The sequence below is a fragment of the Scomber scombrus genome, chromosome 9 (assembly GCF_963691925.1).
Source record: "Scomber scombrus chromosome 9, fScoSco1.1, whole genome shotgun sequence".
Lineage (NCBI taxonomy): Eukaryota > Metazoa > Chordata > Actinopteri > Scombriformes > Scombridae > Scomber > Scomber scombrus.
The window spans coordinates 21,033,005-21,058,103 of NC_084978.1; the positions used below are offsets into that span (position 1 = coordinate 21,033,005).

Below are 25,099 nucleotides of genomic sequence, written 5' to 3' on the forward strand. Positions count from 1 at the left end.
CCTCCATGCTGATTTTTTTTTTACAGCCCTATTCACTGCGAGATGCATTCCAAGTAGCCTTATCTGTACTCTCTGTTTAGTGCTAGCATATAAACCTAAAGTTCTGATTAACAGTATATCTGCTAAACATCAGTTCATCATTGTAATTGTGAGCATGTTTGCATGGGATGAGTGTTTAAGTCAACACAGTGCATGAATACAGCCTCACAAGGTGCTAACACATCAAAACCAATAAACATTCAAATATATAGTAAAGAGTAGTATTAGTAGAAGACGAAAATGAATGCCACAAATGTGAAATCTATCCTGATAAAGGTCTTTTTTCCTCATCTTGCAGGTTTCCTCCAAGTAACTGACTATCTTATAAGCTTTGTTTTCACATTTGAATAGCCTTCTGGGTATTTGTGCATCATCTAGGTTCTTATCTTGCAAAACAAAACGGTTATGTACGTCCCACTAAAGGAAAGGACATAGTGATGCAGACAGTTTTTACTGATAAAGGTGCAGGAGTTTCTATTTGCCTTCAACCTCTTAACATCAACTATGAAAGATCCTAATCAGCTGTAGAGCAGTGTATTTTCATGAGCCGCTACACCGCAGCTCTTATCTTTTACCCCGCTGCACCTATATCTCAGACAAGTTCTTTACCACAAGTGGCCTTGAATCTCTTGGACTCGGTTGGCGGAGGAGGATGAGTAGCAAACGAGGTTGTCAAATTAATTTTCTTAGTGTTAATAAAAGACAGCTTAGCCTGACTAAGAGGAACATAATTAACAAAAATCCTTTAATTTGCTTGATTGTCCCTTGGATGAACATGTGATTTACTAATTAACCTGTTGCAGCCTGCTTCCCTCAATCCCAGTAATGAGCTGACTGGTGTATGCAATCAGCCTGACCCTATCATTATTTGTCATGAATAAATGTATGCATTACCATTATTATCAATTACATGTCCTGCAATATATAATCATGCAGAAATTATGCATATGTATCCAGCTTCCCACCTATTAGTTCCTTCTTGAATTGCTCATTTGAAAACATAGGACAACAGCTCAGCTCACAGAAAACTGCCTCTCAGCACACAATAGACATAGACACACAACACAAATAGGCTACAGACATTAACACATACTTCTTCCCCTGAGTGGAGTTTCCCAGATTCTCCAAATGATGTCAAAACAAAACAACATGTCAACTGAGTAAACTTTTTGAACACTGCACCTCCCGCTGTGTGAGATTTAACAGTTACCCACAGTGGGACAAACCCTCTTTAACATAAATCTACAACAGTTTGTCAGTGTCACTTCCTATTCTTCTAGCTGTGCATCATGTGGTCTACTTCCTCTTTTGCTGCGTATCAATACTGACGACACTATTTACTTTCCCCCACATGCTTTGCGAAGGCTTTGTGAAGAGGAACTTCTGTGTGTGTGTCTGTGTGTGTATCGCAGCATTTTCATTTTGTTTTTAGACTTAACAAGGATTTGATCAGTCATGGATGGAGATGTGCTGTCTTTGTCGTCTTTCTCATCATTATCAGCAGCAGCAGAAACAGAGAAAGATTCTCCACCTAAAAGTGACAGCAGCCTCCCTCAGAGCCACAAGGAACATAAATCAGATGAAGAATTATGGTATGTATGATCTATGTTTCTACTTTATATACATCTGTGGACACAAAAAAGCTATATCTTAGTGTAATCCATAATATTCTAGTTCAACAACTACCATCAAGTAAAATTAACATCTCTTTGACTCAGAATCAACAGAAGTTAAGCATAATACACTAAGAACAAAGGTAGTGATTGATTGTAGGCCTATTGTATTATATGGTACAGAAGTTCCTGTAATTGTGTCTAGCCCATATTTTCAGCAGGCTGCCTTAAACTTAGGCCGAAGTGACATGGGTATGTTTCATGTTACAGCAGTCTCATCATTATTGGTAATCAGTGAAATTCTGCTGTGAAACCCACAGTATAAAGAAATTGTCTGATTGATCACGTTTTTACAGCTGCTCAGATAGTTTTATTAAAGAAAGTAATTTGTTCAAGAGGTGGAGGAGGAATAAAGAGTGACTGCGGAGTTTCCCCTGAGGTCGTAACGTTGTATCTCACAAAGAAATTAGATCACTTGATTATTTCATATCAGTTGTGTAAAAAAGGTAATAAAACATGGTCAAATACATAATTCTGAGCCATAAACTTGAAATTGGGTTTGTATTCTGGTTCACACTTTTTATTTAAGTAGTCATACAAATAGTCATAGTTGTTAATGTGGACATGTTTGGTGAATGCCGTGACATCACTACCTAAACAAGTGATCAGTCAGCTTTAAATAATGTTGAAATAGTGAAACCCCACACTTCTCTCTCTGACTGTAACCACCAACCAGTTACAGTCCGAGATACAACTAGAGTGATATTTTGTCAAAGTTGCCAGAAGCAAAAGAAAGAGGTATTATCTTCTTAACATATGTCGTGACAGTGAATTACCATATTGCTGTAGGAAGCAGTGGCATTTTGGTGTCCTTCCAAGACGGCATACGATTGAAAACTTTGTGAAACTGGGTCACACAGTGTATATCAACTGTCAGAAAAACTAAAAGAGAAAAATGCTCTGTAGCAGGGAGACAAGCAGCATGGTGTGGTCCCAACAGGACGACTGAATACACAGTGCTGACGTGCCAAGATAGGGTATTGGACATGGATATGTTAGCATTTTGTGCTCATATTGGCCTTTAAAATGGGGCTTCATTTCATTTCATTTAGTTTTATTTAATCCCCTGCCTACATCCCACTCTTACCAAACTGTGAACTTCTTGTAACTGTTGTGAAACCCACAGTGTAGATAAATGATGTGCTCGATCATGTTTTTAGAGCTGCTCAAAGGTTTTATTATGGAAAGCCGTTTGCTCAAGAGGAGGAGGAAGAATAAAGAGTCACCGTGGAGTTTCCTATGAGGTCATAAAGATGTATCTCACAAAAGAAACGAGATCACTTTATGATTTCATAACACTGACAATCGATATGGGTATGTTGTGCTCATAGTGGCCTCTAAAATGAGGCCCCATTTCAGTTAATTTTGTTTCATTTCATTTTCTGCTTTCATCCCACACCCAAAACAGCAGAACTGTTAGGTCGGTGTGGATGAATAACTCGTTATTGACCATAAACAGCCTTGACTAAAGCTGTTTTTTGTGTTGTGGAGCCCAGAGGGACGACAGATAGTGCGAAGTGCAGATTTAGACAAATACCATAATTTGACTCTGGGTTTTGATTATGGTTTCACACAAACAGTAATAAACAGCATCTCCAGAAAATATCACTGTATTTTGTGGAGAACATATCCTTGCTCTAGGTTAACGTATTGCCTGAAATTACCAGCTTTTCAGGAAGTAAGGAAAACACCCTTGTTTCTAGCTTGTTAACGACACATTTTTAATGTTATCCAGCGGCAAGTTTTCTTTAAGAAATAGCCAATATTCAGGGAAATATGCTTACTTGCTTTCTTGCTGACAGTTAGATGATAAGGTCAATACTGCTCTTGTGTGTAGGATAAATAGGAAGCTACAGCTAGAAACCAGTTAGCTTAGCTTAGCATAAATACTGGAAACAGTGGTAAACCATTAACTGTATTGCAAGGCAACAAAATCCTCTCACAAGCAACTCTAAAACTCACTTTAATGTCAGATAGAGCCCAAATAGCTTTTCCTCCTGTTTGCAGTCTTCATGCTAACGTAAATTAACCACCTGCTGGTTCTCAAAATGTTCAAGTATTCTTTCAAACTTAATCCCACTAATCCCGCTTTTCATTGATCCCACAGGGGTACTGTGTTATGAAATCTGCTGGACCTGGTAGTACAAAGTCAAATATACAGCATACAACCTGCAAATAATTAGCTCGTTATATGTGATTTCAGCATTAAAAAGACAGACATTTTTCCCATTTCTACTGCCTTGACCTGGCAGCACAGCTCTATGAAATTGTATAACACCATTTTTCACATAGTGGGACAGTGCACGTAAGTGGATGAAAGCATGTGTTTGCGGGGGAGTCTAGCCTTAAGGGCGATGAGAGGTGATCGCAGATTGGATTCTTTGTAGTACTCAGCTCTGTGAGCAGTCCTGCGGTACGTTTTGTGTGAAGAAGCCCCGGGGGCTACATGTAGAGTTATGTTGTGTGCTCTTCCATAAACAGATTGCCCTCTGGGTTTTAAATCCCTGTTCCCTTCCTGTCAGCTATTCCTTTTAGATGAGACCTCCCAACAGGGCTGGTGTATAGAAAGCTAGTTTGACTAATTAACCTGCAAATATTTGCTTTCTGGTATTGTCCACTGGTTCCAAAGAAATCAACATTTTCCACAGCTCATCACCCCACTGTTTCTAGAGGCCATCGATACACAAATACATGTGATAGTAAACAGACAGTTTGATTGGCCAGGAAAGCAGATGCAGAGAAATGCACCACTCTGTGTGCGTGTGCATGTGCGTGTGTGTGTGTGTGTGTCGGAGTGTGTTGGAGTGTCTTGAGTGCATAATATGACTGTGCATGCATGTGTGTGTGTGGGTGTGAATAATAGCTCCATTTTTATTCTCTGTAAGTGCACTCTATGTGAGTGGGTGTTCAAAAGTACCCTGACGTTCTTTTGTGCGTACATTTGTTTGCTTATTAATGAAAATCCTCTTCTAATGTTCTTCATCATTATAACTTTATTTATCTGTATGTGTGTATGTTCAAATTGTGTCTCTGTATTGGTGTGTGTGAAGGACAGAGGATGTGAATCCTGCGGGTGAAAGGCTGCTGTCAGCGGAGGAGCAGGTCACTCTGATCACTGAGAGTATGACAGTCACCTCCACTGACCAAGAGAAACTGCTGCTGCTAAACAGGAACACTGAGCTCCGCAGAGTCAACAAAGAGGTACAACATCAACCTTAAGCTAGTGCAGACTCTGTGCAGTGCCACATTTGTATTGCTGATCTTGGCAATAACATTTAGTTCTCTCCGAAAACCAGAGGACCGTGGGCGTTATGTGAAAACTGCTGGAAAGGTGTGAAGAATTGTCATGAAAGTTACATTTTTCACAATTATACAACCCTTGCTTCCAGATTTTAATTTGATGCTGCTTAATGAAAACGAGACAAGGGAAAATAATTCTCTCAAGTGATCTAAAATGTAATGTATTTAGAGAGTGAGCATGTACCGAAGTGTCTCACCTCACTGGCCTGAATTCACTACCTGATGCCTATGTTGTGGCACTGATGACTATATGATGATAATGATGATGTGTTACAGCTGATGAAGCTGAATGAGGACTGGGACCAGGTTTATCGCAGTGCCACACTGAGTTTGCAGCACAGACTGGAGACTTTTGAGCTGGAGAACTCTGCCATCAAACAGCTGAACAGCAGACTGCTGCTCAAAGTGGAGCACCAACAGGTAAACACCTGCAAATACTTACACATAGGGAGATATTGTATGTACACACAGTACTGACCCTAAAAGGTGGGTGTTAAGACATTTGGGGAATTTCCTAAACTGTGGGTTATTGTCTTGTTGGTATAGATGGTGGTAGATAACCCACATATGCTGTTTACTTATTGCAGAGCGCGAAGGAGTATTATGAGCAGGCACTAATGCAGGAGCTGAAAAAAAACCAAGAGCTGCAAGAATACATCAGGCTGCTGGAGAGCAGATTGCACCACCCAGAAAGAGACTTCACACCTCCCAAACAGGTATTGTACCTGTGTGTTGGTCTGTTTAACTGTCTGCAACTTTATCCATTATCATCTCTTTTAATATTGTCTGAGCTATGACTTGAATATTGTTCATCAATTTGTGTTGTGTCTTTACTAAAGGGAAGCTTCAGTACAATAGTACGCAGTCCTGTGTCATGCCCCGCCATTAATCCTCCTGAAGGTCCCGACCTGTCACCCAGCCACGTCGCTGGATACAACCCTTCATCCTCCTTTTTTCCAGCTTCTTCCAATTCAGAGTCATGGCTGCGGGGAAAAAGCCAGAGCAGCAGTACCCCACTGGGAGCACCAGGAGACTCCCAGCAAGAGGTTCAGGATCTAAAAGAGCAGCTGGAGGCACTGAGATGTCAGGTGGGCTGTTTTCTTCAGTACAGCATCAAAAATGTTCCCATTTCTCATGTGATGAGAGCAGAACTGATGTCAACTCATTGTTGCCGGGGAAAGATCTCCTCAGTGTTGTAAAATGAGACAGGCATTAGATGGTGAACTGCACCACCAAGTGGTTGCTCTGTTCTGCTCTGTACTGTCAGTTCCTGTTATGCTCTAAGCAAATATCAGAGATATTGTGATCAGAAAATATGAATTTGGTATCACCTCACCACCATATTGATATCTATCATATTAATGCAGACCCAGATTTATGAGGCTGAATATGAGACGGAGCATAACGACCACAAACACACCATGCAAGAGAACCGGAGGCTGAGGAGGAAGAGGGAGGAGATGCGCCAACAGGTGGCACTACTGCAAGAGCAGGTAGTTGTTTGCACACACACACACAGACACACACACAGACAGAGTACACTCTCTTCCATGGGCCTGTGCACATTTATACGTAATTGTGTCCATATCTGGCGTTTAAACCTCACAATAACAAAACATTTGTGCAAGACAGTTTGAAAGTGACAGTGCACTAGATTATTTTGTCAATGGCATCTGTTGCCTAGAGACATCAACACCATGTTAGCACCATGTCAGATTTCTGCATTAATTACACAGTCTCATGGAGCCTTGTTTAACAAATAAATCCATGCAGGGACAGATGACATATTTTCACAACAGCAAATTCCTTCATGTTTTCTCACTGGAGTCTCATATGTTTAAATGAGTCTGTCTGTGGTTCTGACATTGCTACAGCTCAAGGTTTATGAGGATGACTTTCGACGGGAGCGGTCTGACAAACAGATGCTGCAACGGCTGCTGTTGAAGAAAACGCCTCCAAACAAGGACCCTGTGCTTATCCACCGCTGCAATAATGAGAAACAACCACTAGGAGGAGACAAGAGGACACAAAGTGGAGACAGAGCTTATCCTCAAAGAAAACAGCACCACCCACTCTGCCCCAAGCACCCAAATAGGGAAAAAGAGTCAAACTAAGAGGGAGAAAATTAGAATCATTAATATGTCAGAAACTCTCGCACAAAGATTTGTATTATCTTATGAAAACCATCATAGCATCATTACAGAGGCCCTCCAGGGAGTCTGCTGGACTCTAAATGCAATTTTAGCACTCTAATTTCAGTTGTCTGTCACACTGTGTTACAGCACTCGTATCTGATTAACTTTGAAAAAGAAAAAAAAAAAGTATATAGTTATATTTTAAAGTAGCCCTCCTTAAAAAATCTGGGGTGACATGCAATGTTTTCTCTTTAAGGCTTCTGTTTGAAAAACTTCATGAAAATGAAGAAATATTATAGTTAAATTGTAGATTATTGTCTACATTGTGTTCTGTATATTATCGATACAGAAGCAGTTACCAATATTGGCACTTATATCTATTTAATATATGTGATATGTCTCTTTCTAATAATTATCTTTCTCTTAATGTTTTTTTTTCTCTGACTTGGATAGTAAGTTGTTACATTTGAAAAAGCAATATATATTCATAATAATAAAGTAAATTGTAAGAACTGATCTCAGCTTTCTTGCAATTTATTACTTTCTTTATTATCTTTATGACAGATGGAAGCTACCCATATTTATCACTTTATTTATGATATTTGTTTATATGTTTTCTCTTTGTTATACAAGTTAACCTCGATAGAACAACGGAAACCACAATAAAAAACATGGAAGTTGGACTTTGTCAAATATACAGGAAGCTATTCAGTGGAAGTTCCCCTGAACAGCTTCTAAGGAGCTGGGTTTTGTCTCTTCGCGTGTAGTTAATGTTAGATCTGTCACCGAAGGGTCAATGGTCCACATCTGAACTGAGACTACTGACACACATAATCACACATCAGAAGTTATTAATGGGTGACTCAGAGTTTTTCCTCTAAGAATGATGTGTTCCTGTAAAAGACTAAGATTTCTTAACCTTTCTTTGTACTGAAACACATGGAGTGTGTTTTATAAAACAATCTATTTATAGTAATCTATTAAATTGTGTTAATTTAGTAATTCATTTATGAATTAATCTGATGCACAGACAGTATAATGTAAGAATGACGTCATGTGGCAGCAGCTGGGTGACACAATAAACATACCAGGCAGCTTATCTCTGAAGGAAGATGATGCTGTTGGGTCTTTTTTTGTTTTTTGTTTTTTGTTTCTGTTTTTATTACCACACACATACAATAGAGGTTCACCATTCACAGAAGGAAGTTGATAACATGTGTATATGGTTCCCAGCATCTCCCTTCTTCCCTAATTATAAATGAAAATAAAGATGCGTATTAAGTAACAGGGCTGTTTTGTTTTCTTTACTGTTTTATTTGCTTTTAATCCCATTTACACAGAATAGCATAGACATGTCAGCACTGTTATAATCATATACATAAAGTATCAGTAAACATTTTAGAAACACTTTCTTATTCAAGGGAATAGGAAGGTGGTTCCAACTTTTTAGTGTTCCTGTATGTAGAAATGTAAAAAGGAAAAACCAGTGTCCATTCATTTAAAAAGGAGACCATTAGGATTTCCCCTCTTGTTATTGATTCTTTTCCAGCTCTGTTCACACACATGAACTCACACACTCACTGCACACAATTTGAAATGTGTCTTTGTCTTGTGATCAATCATCATTCCTTCATTCTCTTGAACTTCTGACAAGGAAAGAAAAAGTTGAATATTAGGTTGTGATGATTGGAAAAGTTAGCCTGACAGAATAATGAGTTACTGTGAACTCAAATGAATCATTCATATCAATTTCAGAAGACAGACAACGCCAAATATAGCTCCAGTGTCTGTAAATCAGTAAGGCTCTGCTTCCTAGTTGTAAAAGATGACGTTATTCCTGGGAATTGAAAAAACCCAAAGCCACGCTTTGATCTTGAAAAGAAAGGGTGTCATTTACTTAAGGTTGAAGAAGCTCTTTGAATGTCCCACTTCACCTAAAGTGCATAGCAGTGTATGTGTCATGGAGGCCTGGGTTTTCCTTTTCCCTATCTTTGGGACTAATGTTTAACCTAAATTTTAACATGATGTCAGATGACTGGAATTTCCGCCAGTCATTCTGGACAGTATATAATGCCTGCCTTAGGAGCTTGATAGCATCCAGTCTCATAGAGAGAGCAAGAGAGGACAAAAAGGTATGGAGCCAATCAAATACTTACTGTTACAATACTTATAATTAAGACTAATATACTTACATTATGGTTTTGCAAATTTTACTTAATAAAATAAGCATTTTATTGTATCTAAGAATATAATGTGTTCCGTATCTGTTAATACTGTATGCACCTTATACTCTTTCTTTTTTAGTATTCAAAATACCTATTTTATCATTCTATCCTGTGTGTTTTATTGAATGTGTGTGCTTGTTTTGGGGGATTGAATAAAGTTCTTTGAATTGAATTGAATGTCTTGCACTTGTGAAGGCAGATATTATGCTCCCAAGATCATGGAGGCTAAAGAAATATTTTAGCCTTCAACTTTTCCACTAAAACAAATCTGATACTGTTTTCCTGACTGGTTTTAAGAAACAGATTGTTTAACAAGGAGACTCTGAATGGACACATTAGACTTGTTTCAGTTGGGCACTGAGGTGTAGTCAGTAGGATTATATTAGTCGTGAAGGTCTGGAAGAACAAGATGGTGCTGAGTTATGACCCACCTAAATGTGGTTGGATGTTTTTCCCATCAGGTGGGCAGGGCATGCTTTATTTTTAAGTCTCCGTAAACAAGCTTAAGTTAAAATTGTCTTGACTACATAAATGGAAAACGCAGCCTTGGACAGAACATTTGCCATATTAAAACTTTATTTTCTCTCTCTGTTCTCGCCACCTTATAAATTTTGGGAGCAGAAAGCACGAGGCATCGACACTGAAGCAGTCCAATCGAGATGACTACAGCCACAATCAAACTGCAAGACACCTACAACATGCAGGGCTTCCTCTCAGCACTGCCTGTGTTGAATGAGACGGAGCTGAGGGAGGCCAGGCGTGGCTTCTCTGAGCTTGAGAAGGAATTTGGTAAGTAACACCAGAGGGTGGAGGGGTCTGAAGATGAGGAGCGAAAAGATGAGAAAGGACAGCTGAAAAAAAGTAGTTGAGAAATGAGTTAAAAAACCGGATATGATTAAGCTTTAGTATTGCATTACTTTTCACTTAATGGGAAGGTTATGTCTTCATGTGTATCTCCAGGTGAAGAGTACACCCAGTACAGCCTCCATAATGTTCACCTTCAGTATCCGTGGGTGATGGAGTTGACCAAACACCCTCGTCTCTTGCGAGTGATCACAGCCATCCTAGGCCCGGATGTCATCCTACTGGACTCCCGCTTTATCTGCAAATACCCAGCACTCACATCATCCGACACCGAGGAGAATAAAGAGGAGGAAAGCAAACCTGCAGTTGGAGAGAATAGACTGCCATATGTGGCCTGGCATCAGGATATGAGGTAGATTTACATGCTGAAGAAACAATAACAGATTTTTTTTATCTCGTAAAAGTGTTTTGTTTTGTTTCATCCAACTGTAATCATTGTGTTCACAGGTACTGGGGCATTGCTGGTGGCCCTGTTCTCTCTGTATGGCTCGCTTTGGATAACTCACTGAAAGAGAATGGTGCCCTTCAGGTTATCCCAGGTACCTCCGCTCTTCCATATTTATGCTTTTCATGCAGGTTTATACCTTAAGCCACCATCCTGGTGAGACTGTAGCTAAACAAATGCAGAGACGTCTCCATGAAATCCTTTACTTGACTCCCAACCAAGATGTCAACAATTTGCTTTACAACTGTCTTTTGGCTCCTGTAGGCAGCCACTGCTCTGGCATGTTGCCCCACCACCAGGCCATCCGCCCTGGAAACATGCTGACAGTCAATCAGGAGATCCCAGAGGAGCTGGTACAGAGTGAGGAGGCTGTGATTTGCCCCCTTTTAGCTGGGCAGATGTCTGTAAGTTTTTGAAGTTTTTTTTCGCTAAAGGTGACAGGGTTGAGCTCAATATAAAGAGAATTAATTATGATTTTAATCATTGTTTCAATAGATTCATGATGGATTCCTTGTCCATGCCAGTGATGCCAACACATCCCAGAGGAGGCGCTGTGGGTTTGTTATCCGTTATGTTTCCACCTGCGCTTACCCCATACAGGTAAAATGAGTACAAGTATAAATTAATTCTTATATTCTGTGCAGATTATAATTTCACAGTCTTGCACTTGCACTGTGTATTTATCTTTTTGTTCATTTCAGGATCCTGATCGTCCCAGGAAGTTTCATGCAACAATGTTGGCCAGTGGAACGGATCAGTTCAATCATTTCTCACACAAAAGCTCATGAAAACTTCTTGTATTCTTTCTGCTCACAAGAACAGTAACTTCAACACTTAACTTGAATATTTAACACTTGTCAATTCTATGTTACTGAATACGTAAATGTATTTTTAAAAAGAATACTTTTGTATGGTATAGTTTGTACATTTATATTGTAGTATTCAAATGTGTCAACTGTGATTAGATTATTATTAACCAAATTTTGTTTTGAAGTTCATAATGTTGGGACATTGTATTGTGCCATACATATTATAGGTTTATAGGTAAGTTGTTGGTTACATTAGTTCATTAGTTGTAATTGTAACTAACAAATAATGACTTTATCATGTTTGTGGTCTTTCAAATAAAGTGTTGACCTGGTAATTTTTGGTAATTCATGTTTTAACTATTTATAGATTATGCATCAATCATCTTTGTGACCCCTAAAATAAAGTCAGCCCCTCTGTTTATTTAGGCATCATGTATTTGGAAAAATTACAAATGTTAATTAAATCACCATTTTAGACCTTATATTAGTAACCAGTGATTCATTTAGGAAAATATGTAAACATATGCATGTTTTATGTATCACAAAGTACAGCTCAGAAACCATTTAAGGCTCACATTTTCATTGATAATTTAAAGCCAACAAAGTAAAATTTCCATATAACCATGTCACATTTATAAAGCAACGTGGTAAAGACAGAATACATCTGCACTGCTGTGAATTGTCAGTTTTAGCTTTTTAGCTAGTTTAAACTGCAAAGAAGACACCAACATAAATAATAACTCATGAAATATTGTGTTGAAATAACACATTTGAATTGTTGCATTAATTTATTAATTACTTTTTGTGCATTCCTGATAGATCATGAGATATTACATGAATGAATTCATGTATTTTATGCATGAAGTCATACATGGATTGATTATAATCATTGTACACTTACCACCATAAAGAGTTGTATCTAACTTAACATCTAACAATACTAAAATAATGTACATAAATGACAATAACTAAAATCGGAAAACAAAACTTTAAAAATGAGAAATGAAAACTGTATGTGCATTAGCGTGGCTGGAGCTCACCAGACAGAAATAACAACGAAGAGCAAAGAGCTACATTTATTTGATAGCTCTAGTTACTTTTTTAGATGAAGATTTGACTCAATGGATAATTTAACAAAAATAGTGATGCTGCTGACAGTGGCAGATCAACAGGATTGAAGTGTTCAACATATTTGAGTTTGCCAAAAGGGATGACATGACAATTGAAAAGATGATTGAAAAATGGGATGCTTACTGCTCCCCACAGAAGATAATAGTAACAATCTTATATTTAGATGTAAATATAGCCTAGAATGTTCCCGTAGTTGAACAGCAAAAAGGAAGAGTCAGTAGTTAAAACAAATTAAGTATTTCAAAATAAATGTATGCAGCAGCAAGACAAACAGGATTTCCAAATGCTGCACACAGGAAAATCTTCGAGCTGTTCTGTTATCAGCTGGAGCGACTTTGGAAGTCCCAAGCCCCTGCTCCATGAAATCAATTTTAATTTGCATGTGACTCCATTAAATCTGCATATTTCAATTGTCTTCTGAAAGCCAGATACCTTCAAAATCCCAGTGACCTGCCTATATTACATTCATACATTGATACTACTTAAATACATGTACAAACAGGTTAAATAATCAGTTCAAATCGGTTAAATTTCATTTTTTGACAGAGAATTATTTGATATATGCATTATATTTAAATAATTATTTTATTTTATTTTAGAATTGTTGACCACTGTACCAATGGTACTGTTAACTGTCCCAGTTACTGTACATTTCATTGAAGCTAATCATTCTATATGGATGGTGGGCAGGGGGGTTTTAATAGATGTGGTGTAGACTTGCATTCTCAATTGCTGGGTGGGAAGAAGCCTGAATCAGATAGAAGGCAATGTCTCCTCTTTAGCTTTACTTAATTTATACATTTGTATTTTGAGGATTCATTGGCTTGAATGTAAACACATACTGTATGTATGTTCTGTTTGATTTTTACCCCGTTTTTCTATAGATCGTGATTGTTCATAGATGTGTAGACATGGTTTTGCAGGCCTTTCTTGGCTATGAATGCCCTCTCTAGGGACTCCTTGTTTGTCAAGGTGATTGCCCTGAGAGATTTTTAAAATCTGTCCCAATTATTCTGAATGTCAGTCACTAGACTAGAAATAACATTGGAGTAAAGAGTGTACAGTTTTCCCGTTTCCATTTATTAAATTTAAAGATTAACAATCATTAGCACAGTCATGCAGTGCAGGCAAAGTATTTTGCAACCACTAAAAAATATAAATTTGATGTTTGAAATTAGTCAATACAAAAATCATCCCCACTTTTCCCTTTGCAAGTTAACTAGAATACAAATTACACCTAAATATTAATTTGTTTAAAAATATTACAGCATACAGAGAGACTGAAGAGAGAACAGAATGTAAATATTTTATCTACAGTAGAGTCCAAAAGTCTAAGACCCCATTTGAGTCAATGGGGACTTAGTGGATGTGTAATTATAGTGTACATGCATCAAGGCAAAAAATTATACAGTATGTTGAACATTTTTCAGTATGTTGATTTTGTCATCTATGATCTATTAATACATTTTATTTTACATTATGATTTTTTATTCCCATTTTGATTACATTTTCTTTTTCTGTTGTTGTTGTTATCCTGTATGTCTGTAAATGTTCACTGCAGCAGTGAGAGAACGGGGCTGCAGTCTTCAAGTCTGTCCAGCTCCTCCAAAACTTCAATCAGCCTCTCAACCTTCTCGGAGGTAAGCACCGTCCCCGCGTTGTTCCTGAACTTCTTCCTCAGGCTCTCATTGGTCAGTGGGTTGCGCCAGTGTCCGTAGAAGGTGTCACAGCGTCCCTTCAGGATGTCTCCCCCAACAAGTGTCACCTGGACTTCGCCATACATGCGGTTAAAATTAGCTGGGTTGTCATGGGGATGCTCCACATGAACACGGCTCAGCAGAGCGAGCAGGTCAGGGCGTGTCATGGCGGCGGGGGTGAAAGACTGCACAGTCACCTCACCGTCCAGGAGAGCACTGCAAGCATTAAACTGAAAAGAGTGGCGTGCCTGGTGCTCTGACTCAGGGAAAGGCCTGTTGATGTATTTAGAGTGGGGGACTCTGAGCAGGATATCCTGAACTTCAGCTGGGGACACAGTCCCATGGCCAGCCCCCACAAGAAGCTTATGGACTGAGGCTGCAGCATCTGCCACCCAGTGCATCCCCAGATGTGCAGGGAAGCGCTTGAAACCCATGTCCTGCTCCTCTAGCAGGAACATGTGACCTTCATCATTAGGTGAGCCCAAAGGCTGCGGCACGTAGTCTTCATAGAAAGCACTGAAGCCGGCTACCCCTGCGACAGCATCCAGGACCATTGGACTGGCCTCTAGGCCTCGAGAGGCCAGCAGAGCGGCCTCCAGTCCTAAACGTGAGGCATTGCCGATGTGGAGGGGTTTGGACTGAGTGGCAGCATTAGCCATTGGGGCTCCAGATAGAGAGGCAGCAATGGCCAAAGCATGACTGCAGCCGGAGTGATCCAAACCCAAGAGGCGAGCACAGGCTGCTGCACTTCCCATAGTCCCCACTACAGTGGGAGGGTGAAACCTGGTGATGAAGACAGAATGTTTTTGGTGAGGAGTTGGTAGCATTTAATTTAGTGACTAAAGGAGCAAAATGTGTGCTCTCTATCATTATGGCTACAATAGAGCTCCATACAAACAACTTCGTCTTTATGTTACTCTCCATATGCAGAGACAGCTTATTTCAGGGGTGTTTAAGGAAAAAGATTTTTAGTCATTTAAGTATTTGATGAGCAAGCAAATAATGTGGTGGATAATTTGACTCGTAAACACTTGGCAAAGGGAGCCCTCTGTGATATTCTCCTCCACATGGATAATTGTACTAACACTACCTACAGAGTCTCTGCTGTCCAGGAACATAAAAACACGCCTCATTGACACCACTAAGAGACTGCAAATTACACTGCTGACCTCTTTGCAACCACTCCAACATGTTCTCCCAAATTAAACGACCAAACATGTTATTTGACCATGCACACCAGGACGACCCACAGGAGCATTTTCTAATCTAGTGCCCTATTGCTTTTTGGGCTACTGACATTATGACCACTACAATAAGAATTGTTCACACATACAGTTAGTACGCTCCAAGTATTTATTATTATTACGTTTACCCTTTGTCCTGTTATCATGTTGACTTTATCAACAAACTGAATTATTATTGGGTCTTTATTTCATTATGATGCCTAATTGTTTTCTGGTAATGTATTATTTTCACACATGTTGTAAGTGACACTTCCCATAAATAAAGTGATAGGGGGTTACCGTGTTGTTTTTCTTGGGAGGTCAGTCTAATACTTGTCCTTCATACTAAATATAGAAATAAGCAAACCTGCAAACCCTATAGTGTAGCTAATATGCCTTAAAGTACCTATGTGTGATTTGACTCATGTTCTCAGGCACTAACCTCTTGGGGATGTTGTGGGCCTCATTAGAGAACCTCATCAGCCGGCCCTGGATCTCGATGCCAACATTAAAAGCCAGCAGGAAGTCTAGGCCACTGGGTTTGCTGCTAGTAGGCATCATGTCACAGAGAGCTAACACAGCAGGAAGGACCGCTCCTGAGGGATGAGTGGCAGGGTGCCATGTATCATCAAAGTCCATTGAGTGAGTCTGTAAAAAGTAAAACATTTTTAGTAATCTAAGAATAGTGTATCTACCATAGCATATATTATTATTAAGTGAGATGATTATCAAGTGATTTTGCATACATCTAGCAAGGACATGAGGTTCCTGTATTCAATGAAGTTAAACTGTAAACACTGCCTGTGTTTAAATAATGTGTTTTATGTTACAGCTTCACTGGCGTTGACTACTTAAAGCAAATGACACATCTGTTCCACCTATTTAGACTTTATTTATACTACTTATACCGCCACTCCATTGACAAAAGCTGCCAGTGTTGGGGAAAGCCTGGTGCTTTTGCGTCCATACACAGAGCTGATGTCATCACGGGCGTACATGTGCTGAAGGGAAAAGATAGAGATGTGTTAACACAAGTCACAGACTCAAAAATAATACTAGTGATAGATAATGAAAACACATTTAAAGAGAGAATTATTAGAAAATGGACTACAGAGAGACAAAACTGTGTTCAAGTCATGTAACTATATTTAGCATATTAATAACTAGTATTTATTCATCATCTTGTTTGCGAGCATACATTTGACTTGCAACTACTATTTGTATAAGGTCAGGCAATTGCTTTCATATATCCCACTGCTGTATCAGAAAAGACCTTTTTTTTAAAGTTATTTTTGTCTATTCTTTCACTTGTCTCACCTGGCAGTGCTGTAGGGCAAGTTCAAACACATCTGTAGTACTGCCAATCAGACCAACTCCAACGCTGTCCAGTACCATCCTTTTACTGCGGTGGAGGACTAAAGAGGACAAGTGCTGGGAATTCACTTCACTGATAAACTTCCCAAAACTGGCTGTAACAGTGTCCTCGGGGGCTGGGTGCTTCAAGACTGCAGGGGAAAATACAAGTAAAATGGTTAGAGTATATGTCTGTAATGTGATGAGGTATAACTAGTGATGCAACATTTGTTTGAAAGGTATGGAGTTTGAGAATGTATGTAATATCTCCATTGTGCTCGAAGTCTGGGTGACAGTGTTTTAATCTTCTTTGGACAAAAGAACAGACTCCAGTATACCACAAGTTTAACAATATAATCTTAAATCAAGGTCAATTACAAGTTTTATTTCTAGGGCTTCCAATTGCATTTTACAGTCTTCATAAAGAAAGTGAAGTTGTCTCAATTGTAATGGCAATGGAAGAAAACAAATTAGTATGTGGAGAGTAGCTTACGATAAATTATTCATCTGCATAACTGTTAATTCAAGAGCAACGATGAACTGTCACCTTCAAGAAGCAGAAGTTGATTTACCTTTCACTGCAGAATTATGCAGTCGCCTGATAGCCCATGCTGGATTAATGATTTTCTGTGGATCACAAGTATAAAGGGTTGAATACACCTAAGCTATGAGGAGAACATTTACTGCATTACCTCAGATCAGTTATTTTCCTGTGGACATGCACAGTGATTTTATGGTTTTCTTTGCCAGGCACAAATAAAGTTAGATTAGCCTTTTAGTGGACACTGGCATCACTATAACAAAATTGCTTTGCCTGTGTGCCTCTTATATTGATATTGATATATTAAATCTTATATATACATAAACACACATTTTTTGCAATGTTCCCTCAAATGTGGTTGTCAAAAACTTGTGACAAAGATATGTAATGGAGACATAATATTGTTATAGTTTCAAAATAAACGTTTCTATTTATAATGACTTCAGTGCACTGAAACAATAAACTTAACTGGGAATTTAATGATTACAAATAACTATAAATAACAAACAAAAAAAAAACTTTCATGAATATTTAACTTGATGTAAAAACATTGCTGCTTATATAACTTATAAAAAAAGTTGAATTATGGACCACATATATGCTGATACCGATATATCTGTGATAGACCAGTATCAACTGACCAATGTATCAGTCGGGCTCTAGTTGCCGGTGAGGTGGTGCTGCACTCTACAACACCTGAACAGGTGTAGCAGCAGTGTAAAATGCATGTAACCTGCTCATTCCCTCTTACATGTGTACCCGTTAAAAAAACCTACACAGTACATACCATTTAATGATATTAGAAATTTTAAAAATCTTCCAATAGATTGAATGTCAAATTCATGACCAAAAGTCTTCTTCACTAATCACTATTTATCTAACTAAAATAAATAAATATTCTGAATCTTTACCTGTATCTTGGACATCATGGCTTCAATAAGGTATTTTTGTTACACTCTTTTTCTTCTCTCTACACAGATCTCCTCTCTCTACTGTTCTTTAACTAGGTTCCTCCTCCTTTTTCTGTCAAGAGGTTCCGTCAAGATGACAGCTATGGTGAAAGGACGCCTATCTTATATAGCCTAGGACTTGGCAACAGCCAAAAATGCTTGCCTTGGAGGAACAAGGAAGGCCAAAAATACAGCATGAGTCAGCATCATCACCATCAAATGTTGAGAGGGACAAAAGTTTGGAATTAATTTTTTAGATATGAGACACAATCATGTCTTTCTTACAGGACTATAGGCTCCTCCTAAAACCAGATAAGTCTTATCCATGACAAACAAGCATCCCTACTTCAGAACAGCTCAAGACTTCATCTATCCAAGCATATTGACCAAGTAAGACTTTATATTTTGTTAGCACAACTTAACATTTGTTTCAAACAAGCTTCAAAATGATCAATAGTGGTGGTGGTTAAACTGATGAGTATATATTTACATTTAAAGTTATTTTTGAAATTAACATGAATACAAGTATCACTATAAAACTTTGAAAAGACTCATTAACTGTTTTTTAATATACACTATCCTTGTCCTGATATGAGTGTTTTTGCTGTGGCAGAAAGCATTTATTTATGCAGACAGCTGCTGTTTTTGAGTCATGTTAACAGGATACTTGGTTGGTTTGGTTGATATATTATAATTCTGTATAATACTATGCGTCTTTGGAAAGGAATTTACAGCAATAGATCAATAAGGTATAGGATTGTATTGCACTACATTTTAAATATATACAAATTTTATTAATTCATGTAATTTCTAATGTAATTTTTTATTTTTACATTTTTACATCCTTTGCCAGTTGTTTCAGCAAAACTACAATTTCACAACAAAGAGACTATGACTACATCAGATGGTTTTCCAGCCAGTTTCTATGGTGAGCCAGGAGTTTTGGGCATGTTATCCAATGGGATCAGTGCATTCCTTGTACTTCTACAGAACTTCAGTAGAGCACACACTGGCATTGCACCACAAGGGGTAGAGAACATACTTGCAGGTAAGAACTGTACTAACTGTGCAAGAAAAATAGAATTAATATTGCAAAATTGTCTTATTTTAATTCACAACACCTTTTACAGGTGTTCATATCATCCTGATTGGTGGTCTATGCCAACTGGTGGCCGGCCTGCTTTCCTTCCGAAAATATGATCATCTGAGTGGCACTGCCTTCATTGGCTATGCTGCTCTTTGGGGCAGTTTTGGGGCCACTCGGATCTACTTTGGTGCAGTAACTGAACCTCCCACAGCAATGTTGAACAACATGTCGGTGTCCACTAACATGACAGACTACATGCTGCTGAATGCTACCACAGAGATCCCACTTTGTCATTTATGTCTCAGCAAAAAAGAGTCAGCTATCGCTGGCCTTGTCCCCTATATCCTTCTGTCCTTTCTCCTTGCCTTCTGCTCTGCCACAGTCAACTACATCATGCCTTTTGTTTTTGGGGCCATCACTGCCACTTTAATTTTTGAAGCAGTGGCTCTGGTTGCAAGTTCTTGGGCTCTGGTGGTTTCCGGGATTCTTGAGTTGCTCATTCTGATCTTCGCCATCTATGGTTCAGCTGCTCTGCTTGTCAAAGGTCTGACTCAGCGTCTGGCCCTCAAAGGCTTCGGGACCCCCCTCTTTAATGTTCTGCTGCTTGGTACCGCCAACTCCTCAAGCACACAAAGCAGTGGCCAAGAGAAGAAGAAAAACACAAAGTACGCAGAACCAATGGCATTGGGTTTCTTCTGTGACACTGTTGCACCCTTCATCTTCGCCTTCTACAGCTTTGGGTACATGAAGTCCTTTGGCTTGGGAGCTGTATGGGTGTCAATCATCTCAGTTGCCCAGCTGTTCTCCAGCTACTACGCCCATCTGCGCCAAGATTGCTACCACACTACAAAGTTTGGTCTTCATGCCACATATTGGCTGATCAAAGCTTGGGATGAGTTTGTGGCCTCTGCTCTGATTGTGGAGGACAGTGAAGTGACCTCAGGGAGGGAAATGATGGTGGGGAACTGGTTCTTTGTGGTGGCAGCATTGGTGCTCTGTTGTGGAAGCCTGAACATGGATGTCCTGGAGTTGATCCACAACTTGCTCTTTGTCCTGCTCACAGTTTCCACAATTCCCCAGATCCCTATCCAGGGATACTACATCTTCTTTGGTGTAGCTTGCTCTCTCTTCTCTGCAGCCTCCCTATATGGTACCTTCTCACGTCTCATCAACACCATCGCAGAGAAGTCTCTCATCCCTGTGGGACCACAGCCCATCTCGAGTGACCAGCTAAAGAAGGCTTTGACATGTGGCAGGTCTAAACAGGAAGACCAGGAGGTGTTTTTCCAAACTGACCAGACTTCAGATGCCCTGTTCTACCTGTCAAATGGGGTTGCAGCTCTCTCAGCTCTTCATGCTGCTGTTTCCAGTACAAACCCCTCTTTCCTCCATCTGACTATCCCCTGGGTCCTCATCTCAGGAGCTATCATCCAGGCCTACGTCAGTCGGCTGCAAGTCACAGGAGCAGGCCGGTTTGGATCAGTCATGTCTTCCATCTATGTGGCAGTATGGGCCACGTGGACGTGGTTTAGGTTTGCAGGTACAGCAGTACAAACATGTGATTCAATGTAGATTTGTTTTTGACTAATTTACACAAAATTCTGATCCCAAATTTTTCATTTCTAGGTAACCTGCTTCAGCTTTCCACAGGTGCTGCTTACGGTTTTACAGCAGGAGCCATTGCTTTCCTCGTTATTAATGCCTTCCTCATGCTGATTGGTAAGGTTAACCACATTATTTTTGTAATTGTTGGTTTTCTCATTTTTTTGACCCAGATGTAATTGCTTCCACTGTTTATGTCAGCTGCCTATAGGAACCTGGTTTTGCTGTTTCTAACTGCATTCATGGAGGTCGTACTGGTCTGTTTCCTGCTTTCCACCCTGCAGCGACTGCCATACCAGCTGGAGAGTAAGTATATATATGTTTTTAAACTGTATAGTTCTACTTAAATTATTTCTGTAAAATATAACTGTAGTTATTTAAACATTATTATAACATTTTCCTCACAGTGGCCATGCTTGCTATACTTTCCATAATTTGTATATATGGAGCTTTGGCATCATTGGTGAATTGTGTCTTCTCTCAGAGACTTCTACCTATGGGTCCTGCTTTATTGAAGGTAACTAATCAAGAGACTCCTATTGTATTGTATTCTTCGGTACATTATTTTGGTCTGTTTACTTGATGAACATCTCCCTGCTTTATGGCCTCACACAGAAAGAAGTGAAGCAGGAGACTGCTCCAGAACTACCTTGTCCTGTGGCTAACTCTCGACTTACCAGTGGTCTTGTGAAGATTGCTGGTCTTCTGGAGGAAGGGGGAGTATGTGGCGTTCCCACAGATACTGTGTATGCCCTGGCTGCATCCTGCAAGAACCCTCAGGCGATAGAGAAAATCTATAACATTAAAGTAAGAATGAAAAGTTTCATATGAGACATGTCCAATTCAATCTCAACATTTTGTACATGATGTGAAACTCATTAACCTGTTTTCTATGACTTGATAGGACAGACCAGCAGAGAAGCCCATCTGTATTTGCATTTCTAGTGTGGAACAGCTGGTGGCAGCCAAACCTCCCTTTAGTCCTCTGCTCTGGGAGTTTATGAGGAATGTGTATCCTGGAGGCATCAGCTGCATTGTCAGCAAAGGAGACTGGCTGTTAAGACTAGGTACACTACCAAAACAGCATCAATTTCATAGATTTCTCATTATCTTACCATAAAAAGATGACAGTCACCTCATGTTTTAAGTGTTTTAATTAATTTTGTGTAGGAGTGGGACCAGCTTATGACCGTGTTGGTACAAAAGACAGCATCATGATCCGTGTCCCTGACCACACTGTGACCAGCCACCTATGTGACATCACTGGACCGCTTGCCATTACCTCAGCCAATCCCAGTGGAGAGCCAGACAGCACCCACCACAGCATGGTCATTAAGTAAGAGTCTTCTTAAAAACTGCATTGCATGGTAGTCCTCATACATTTGTGCTATTATTCAGTTGACCCACCATGTACTGTGTCATGTTTCAATTTGGTGAAATTGATCAACTTTGATTTCAGGATACTGTCAAAGCAGCAATGCATTATTGTTGGTTGTACAGTAGCAGAATGATCTGACCTATATGATAAAACTTCATACTATTTTAAAGAAGATTAATAATACTGAGACTAGTGCAGCAGTGGGGCAAATGGTTTATTAGCTAGTGTAACAGTGTACTGGTGGTTAAAGATGACAGATCACCCCCTCTGCTCTCCATATGGGGTATGTCACTTTGAATTTCACTAATCCATACAAAATGTGCTGCACATACACAGTTTAACAAGTTTGAAATACAAACTGTTTTGCCACAGTCGACTGGGACACAAGATCCAAGGGGTCCTATGTGATGGAGAGTCTAATGAAGTTGTAGCTTCCACCGTCGTCAACTGCCTGAAGATTGATGAAGGTAAGAATCCAAATCTTAACTTTCTTTCTTCTTTTTTTTAAATAGACACCTTCTTACCCTAATGTGTCTTTCTCTTTCTACAGGAACAATCACCATTGTAAGGGAAGGCTGTGTCCCTGCGGGAAAAGTCCGACAGATCTTTGACAGAGTGAAAAACACTCTGGTGTGATTGTTACATACTCATTTTCGCTCTTCTTACAAATTATGCTTCTTTAGCTTCTGCATTTCCGTCTATAAAGATATGAAATCTGGTGTAGTGCTGTTTATACAATTTTCCGCTGTCTGTGTTAAGCGATGCATTAAAATAAAATCAGTATGAGCTCACTATATATTCGCTATTGTTAACATACTCTACTATGTATTTTGAGAGAGAGATTTAAATAATTGTTATCTTTTTATGTATTTCTTGTGTATATTATACATGTTACAAATGTCATTGGGTCATTGTTTGTTCTCTTCAATGTGTTAGTAATGTCACTTTGTCACCATACTTTTTGCTTCTGAAGAGGTATAAAGCTATCTGCTTTTGTGTATTGTCTACAATTGCTTCAACAAATAGATAAATGGATAAAGCAACTTTTAGTGAAAATGCATTGAAAAATAGAAAATAATTTCCTGTTACTATTTGTCTTAAAGCTAAGTGTGCAAATGCTGAATATTTCTGTGCAAATAAAAAGATATGTTTGAATACATTTGCATTGTTTTTCTATATATGATAAAGAACTACTTTTTACAAGAGCTGAAGCATTAAACAGCAAACCCTGTCCAATATTTCTAAAATGTGTGATTTAAATGATACGTTCCAACAGGCTGTATTTTCGCTGACAAAATAATAATGGGTTCAATAATCAGTAATAAAGGTTGCACCATTAAAAAGAACAAGGACTCATGCTGTGCTGTTTATGCCTGCTTCAACTTCTGCTCATGTAAAATGTTTTTTTGGAAGCTATAAGCCAGGCTAACTTAGCCTAAACCCTGCAGGTCTCCCAACCTCGGTTAATAGCCACAATTCCTAAACAGGACAAAAAGTACTATATTTAACCAGCAAATGATAAATAATTAATGGAAAACACATATTAAAATTGAATAGGCTACCACTCACAGATCACATATAGACCTTACATATCAATACTGCAGATTGAACGAGTTAAAACTTCTACTAGTACATTATCTGCTCAGTGGATGACTTAATATTTAGTTTTATTTTATTGTACCTATGCTTATTAATAAATAGAGGTTCACCACTTAAATACTGGGTTATTGTTATAATTACCCTTGGAACTATTTTACACCCATGATGCTGCAGTTTAAACCTCTGGTTATGTCTAAACCCAGTTTCCTTGTTTGATTTATAAGGAGAGATTTCTACTGTTGAGATCATTCTTCTTAATTTCTTAGTTAAAATAATCCACCATGTATGATCTTAAAATGATAACACTGTCATTGGTGTTGAATTAATGCATTGTGTTCATCCACAAGAACTGCATACACAGCAGACAACCTTCTGCATAGTTTCACTTTAATGCTTTTATTTATTTTTAATGTCAGATGAACACTTAATCACTTGTTCAAAAATCCCGAAAAGATATTTCTGTCCTGTGCTGGAACTATTTCTCACACCCATTGTTTCCTTCTAGTAATGCCTCTCCCTTTTAGCTCATAAGTGTTGCCATTGTCAGACAGGAGAGATTAGCAGAGAAATGGCAAACTTAAACCAAACACTTTGGGTTCTAAAGTTTTTATAGCTAAACAGTCCAGCATATTTTCATTTATCTTGTCTTCTTGGCTCACAGAGTTATTTATTTGGCCAGAAAGCAGAGGTGAAATGATATGTATCTTTTATTTAATTAATGTGAATATTCAACATAAATAACCTGAAACGGGACAGTTGGGCAGTCTGCATCTGATTTAACTTAATGTAACATTTCAGTTGTTAGAAATAACCTTGAAAAGACTAGACTGAAATGAGCATGTTGAAGTTGTTAAAGGCCAAAATGTGAGGAGGATAATAAAGGCTATTTGTTTAGAATGACAAGGTGTCTATTTTTCATTCTATTGAAAAACAAAAGCTTTCCTTTCCCTGTTGAAAGGATGAAGATGACATATAGATCTACCTACCCCAAGACCTAAATAACTACAACAAACTGACCTCAATAACTGTCTTCAAGACATAAAATCCT

The 25,099-nt window shown here is 38.8% G+C and overlaps 4 protein-coding genes across 4 annotated transcripts; 3 read left to right on the forward strand and 1 right to left on the reverse strand.

The window, feature by feature from the left end:
- The first annotated feature begins 1,405 nt into the window (after positions 1–1,405).
- Positions 1,406–7,497, forward strand: si:ch211-153b23.7 (uncharacterized). Its single transcript, XM_062425890.1, has 7 exons — positions 1,406–1,631; positions 4,763–4,913; positions 5,289–5,432; positions 5,600–5,728; positions 5,852–6,100; positions 6,380–6,505; positions 6,887–7,497. The coding sequence occupies exons 1-7, from the start codon at positions 1,495–1,497 to the stop codon at positions 7,124–7,126; spliced, it is 1,176 nt and encodes a 391-aa protein (XP_062281874.1). The 5' UTR covers positions 1,406–1,494; the 3' UTR covers positions 7,127–7,497.
- A 2,500-nt stretch (positions 7,498–9,997) lies between these two features.
- Positions 9,998–11,577, forward strand: zgc:174917 (uncharacterized protein LOC565650 homolog). The gene is made up of 6 exons (XM_062426105.1): positions 9,998–10,161; positions 10,333–10,588; positions 10,684–10,775; positions 10,946–11,085; positions 11,177–11,281; positions 11,383–11,577. The coding sequence occupies exons 1-6, from the start codon at positions 10,032–10,034 to the stop codon at positions 11,467–11,469; spliced, it is 810 nt and encodes a 269-aa protein (XP_062282089.1). The 5' UTR covers positions 9,998–10,031; the 3' UTR covers positions 11,470–11,577.
- Positions 11,578–14,173: 2,596 nt separating this feature from the next.
- On the reverse strand, positions 14,174–18,361 carry irg1l (immunoresponsive gene 1, like). The gene is made up of 6 exons (XM_062425282.1): positions 18,347–18,361; positions 17,467–17,521; positions 16,859–17,046; positions 16,450–16,542; positions 15,984–16,189; positions 14,174–15,101 (listed from the first exon to the last, which is right to left on the reverse strand). The coding sequence occupies exons 1-6, from the start codon at positions 18,359–18,361 to the stop codon at positions 14,174–14,176; spliced, it is 1,485 nt and encodes a 494-aa protein (XP_062281266.1).
- A 1,336-nt stretch (positions 18,362–19,697) lies between these two features.
- Positions 19,698–23,088, forward strand: si:ch211-153b23.3 (uncharacterized). Its single transcript, XM_062425283.1, has 9 exons — positions 19,698–21,012; positions 21,099–21,191; positions 21,276–21,380; positions 21,482–21,591; positions 21,690–21,881; positions 21,979–22,141; positions 22,245–22,410; positions 22,825–22,919; positions 23,003–23,088. Exons 1-9 carry the CDS (start codon positions 19,698–19,700, stop codon positions 23,086–23,088), a joined length of 2,325 nt encoding a protein of 774 aa, XP_062281267.1.
- Positions 23,089–25,099: the final 2,011 nt, after the last annotated feature.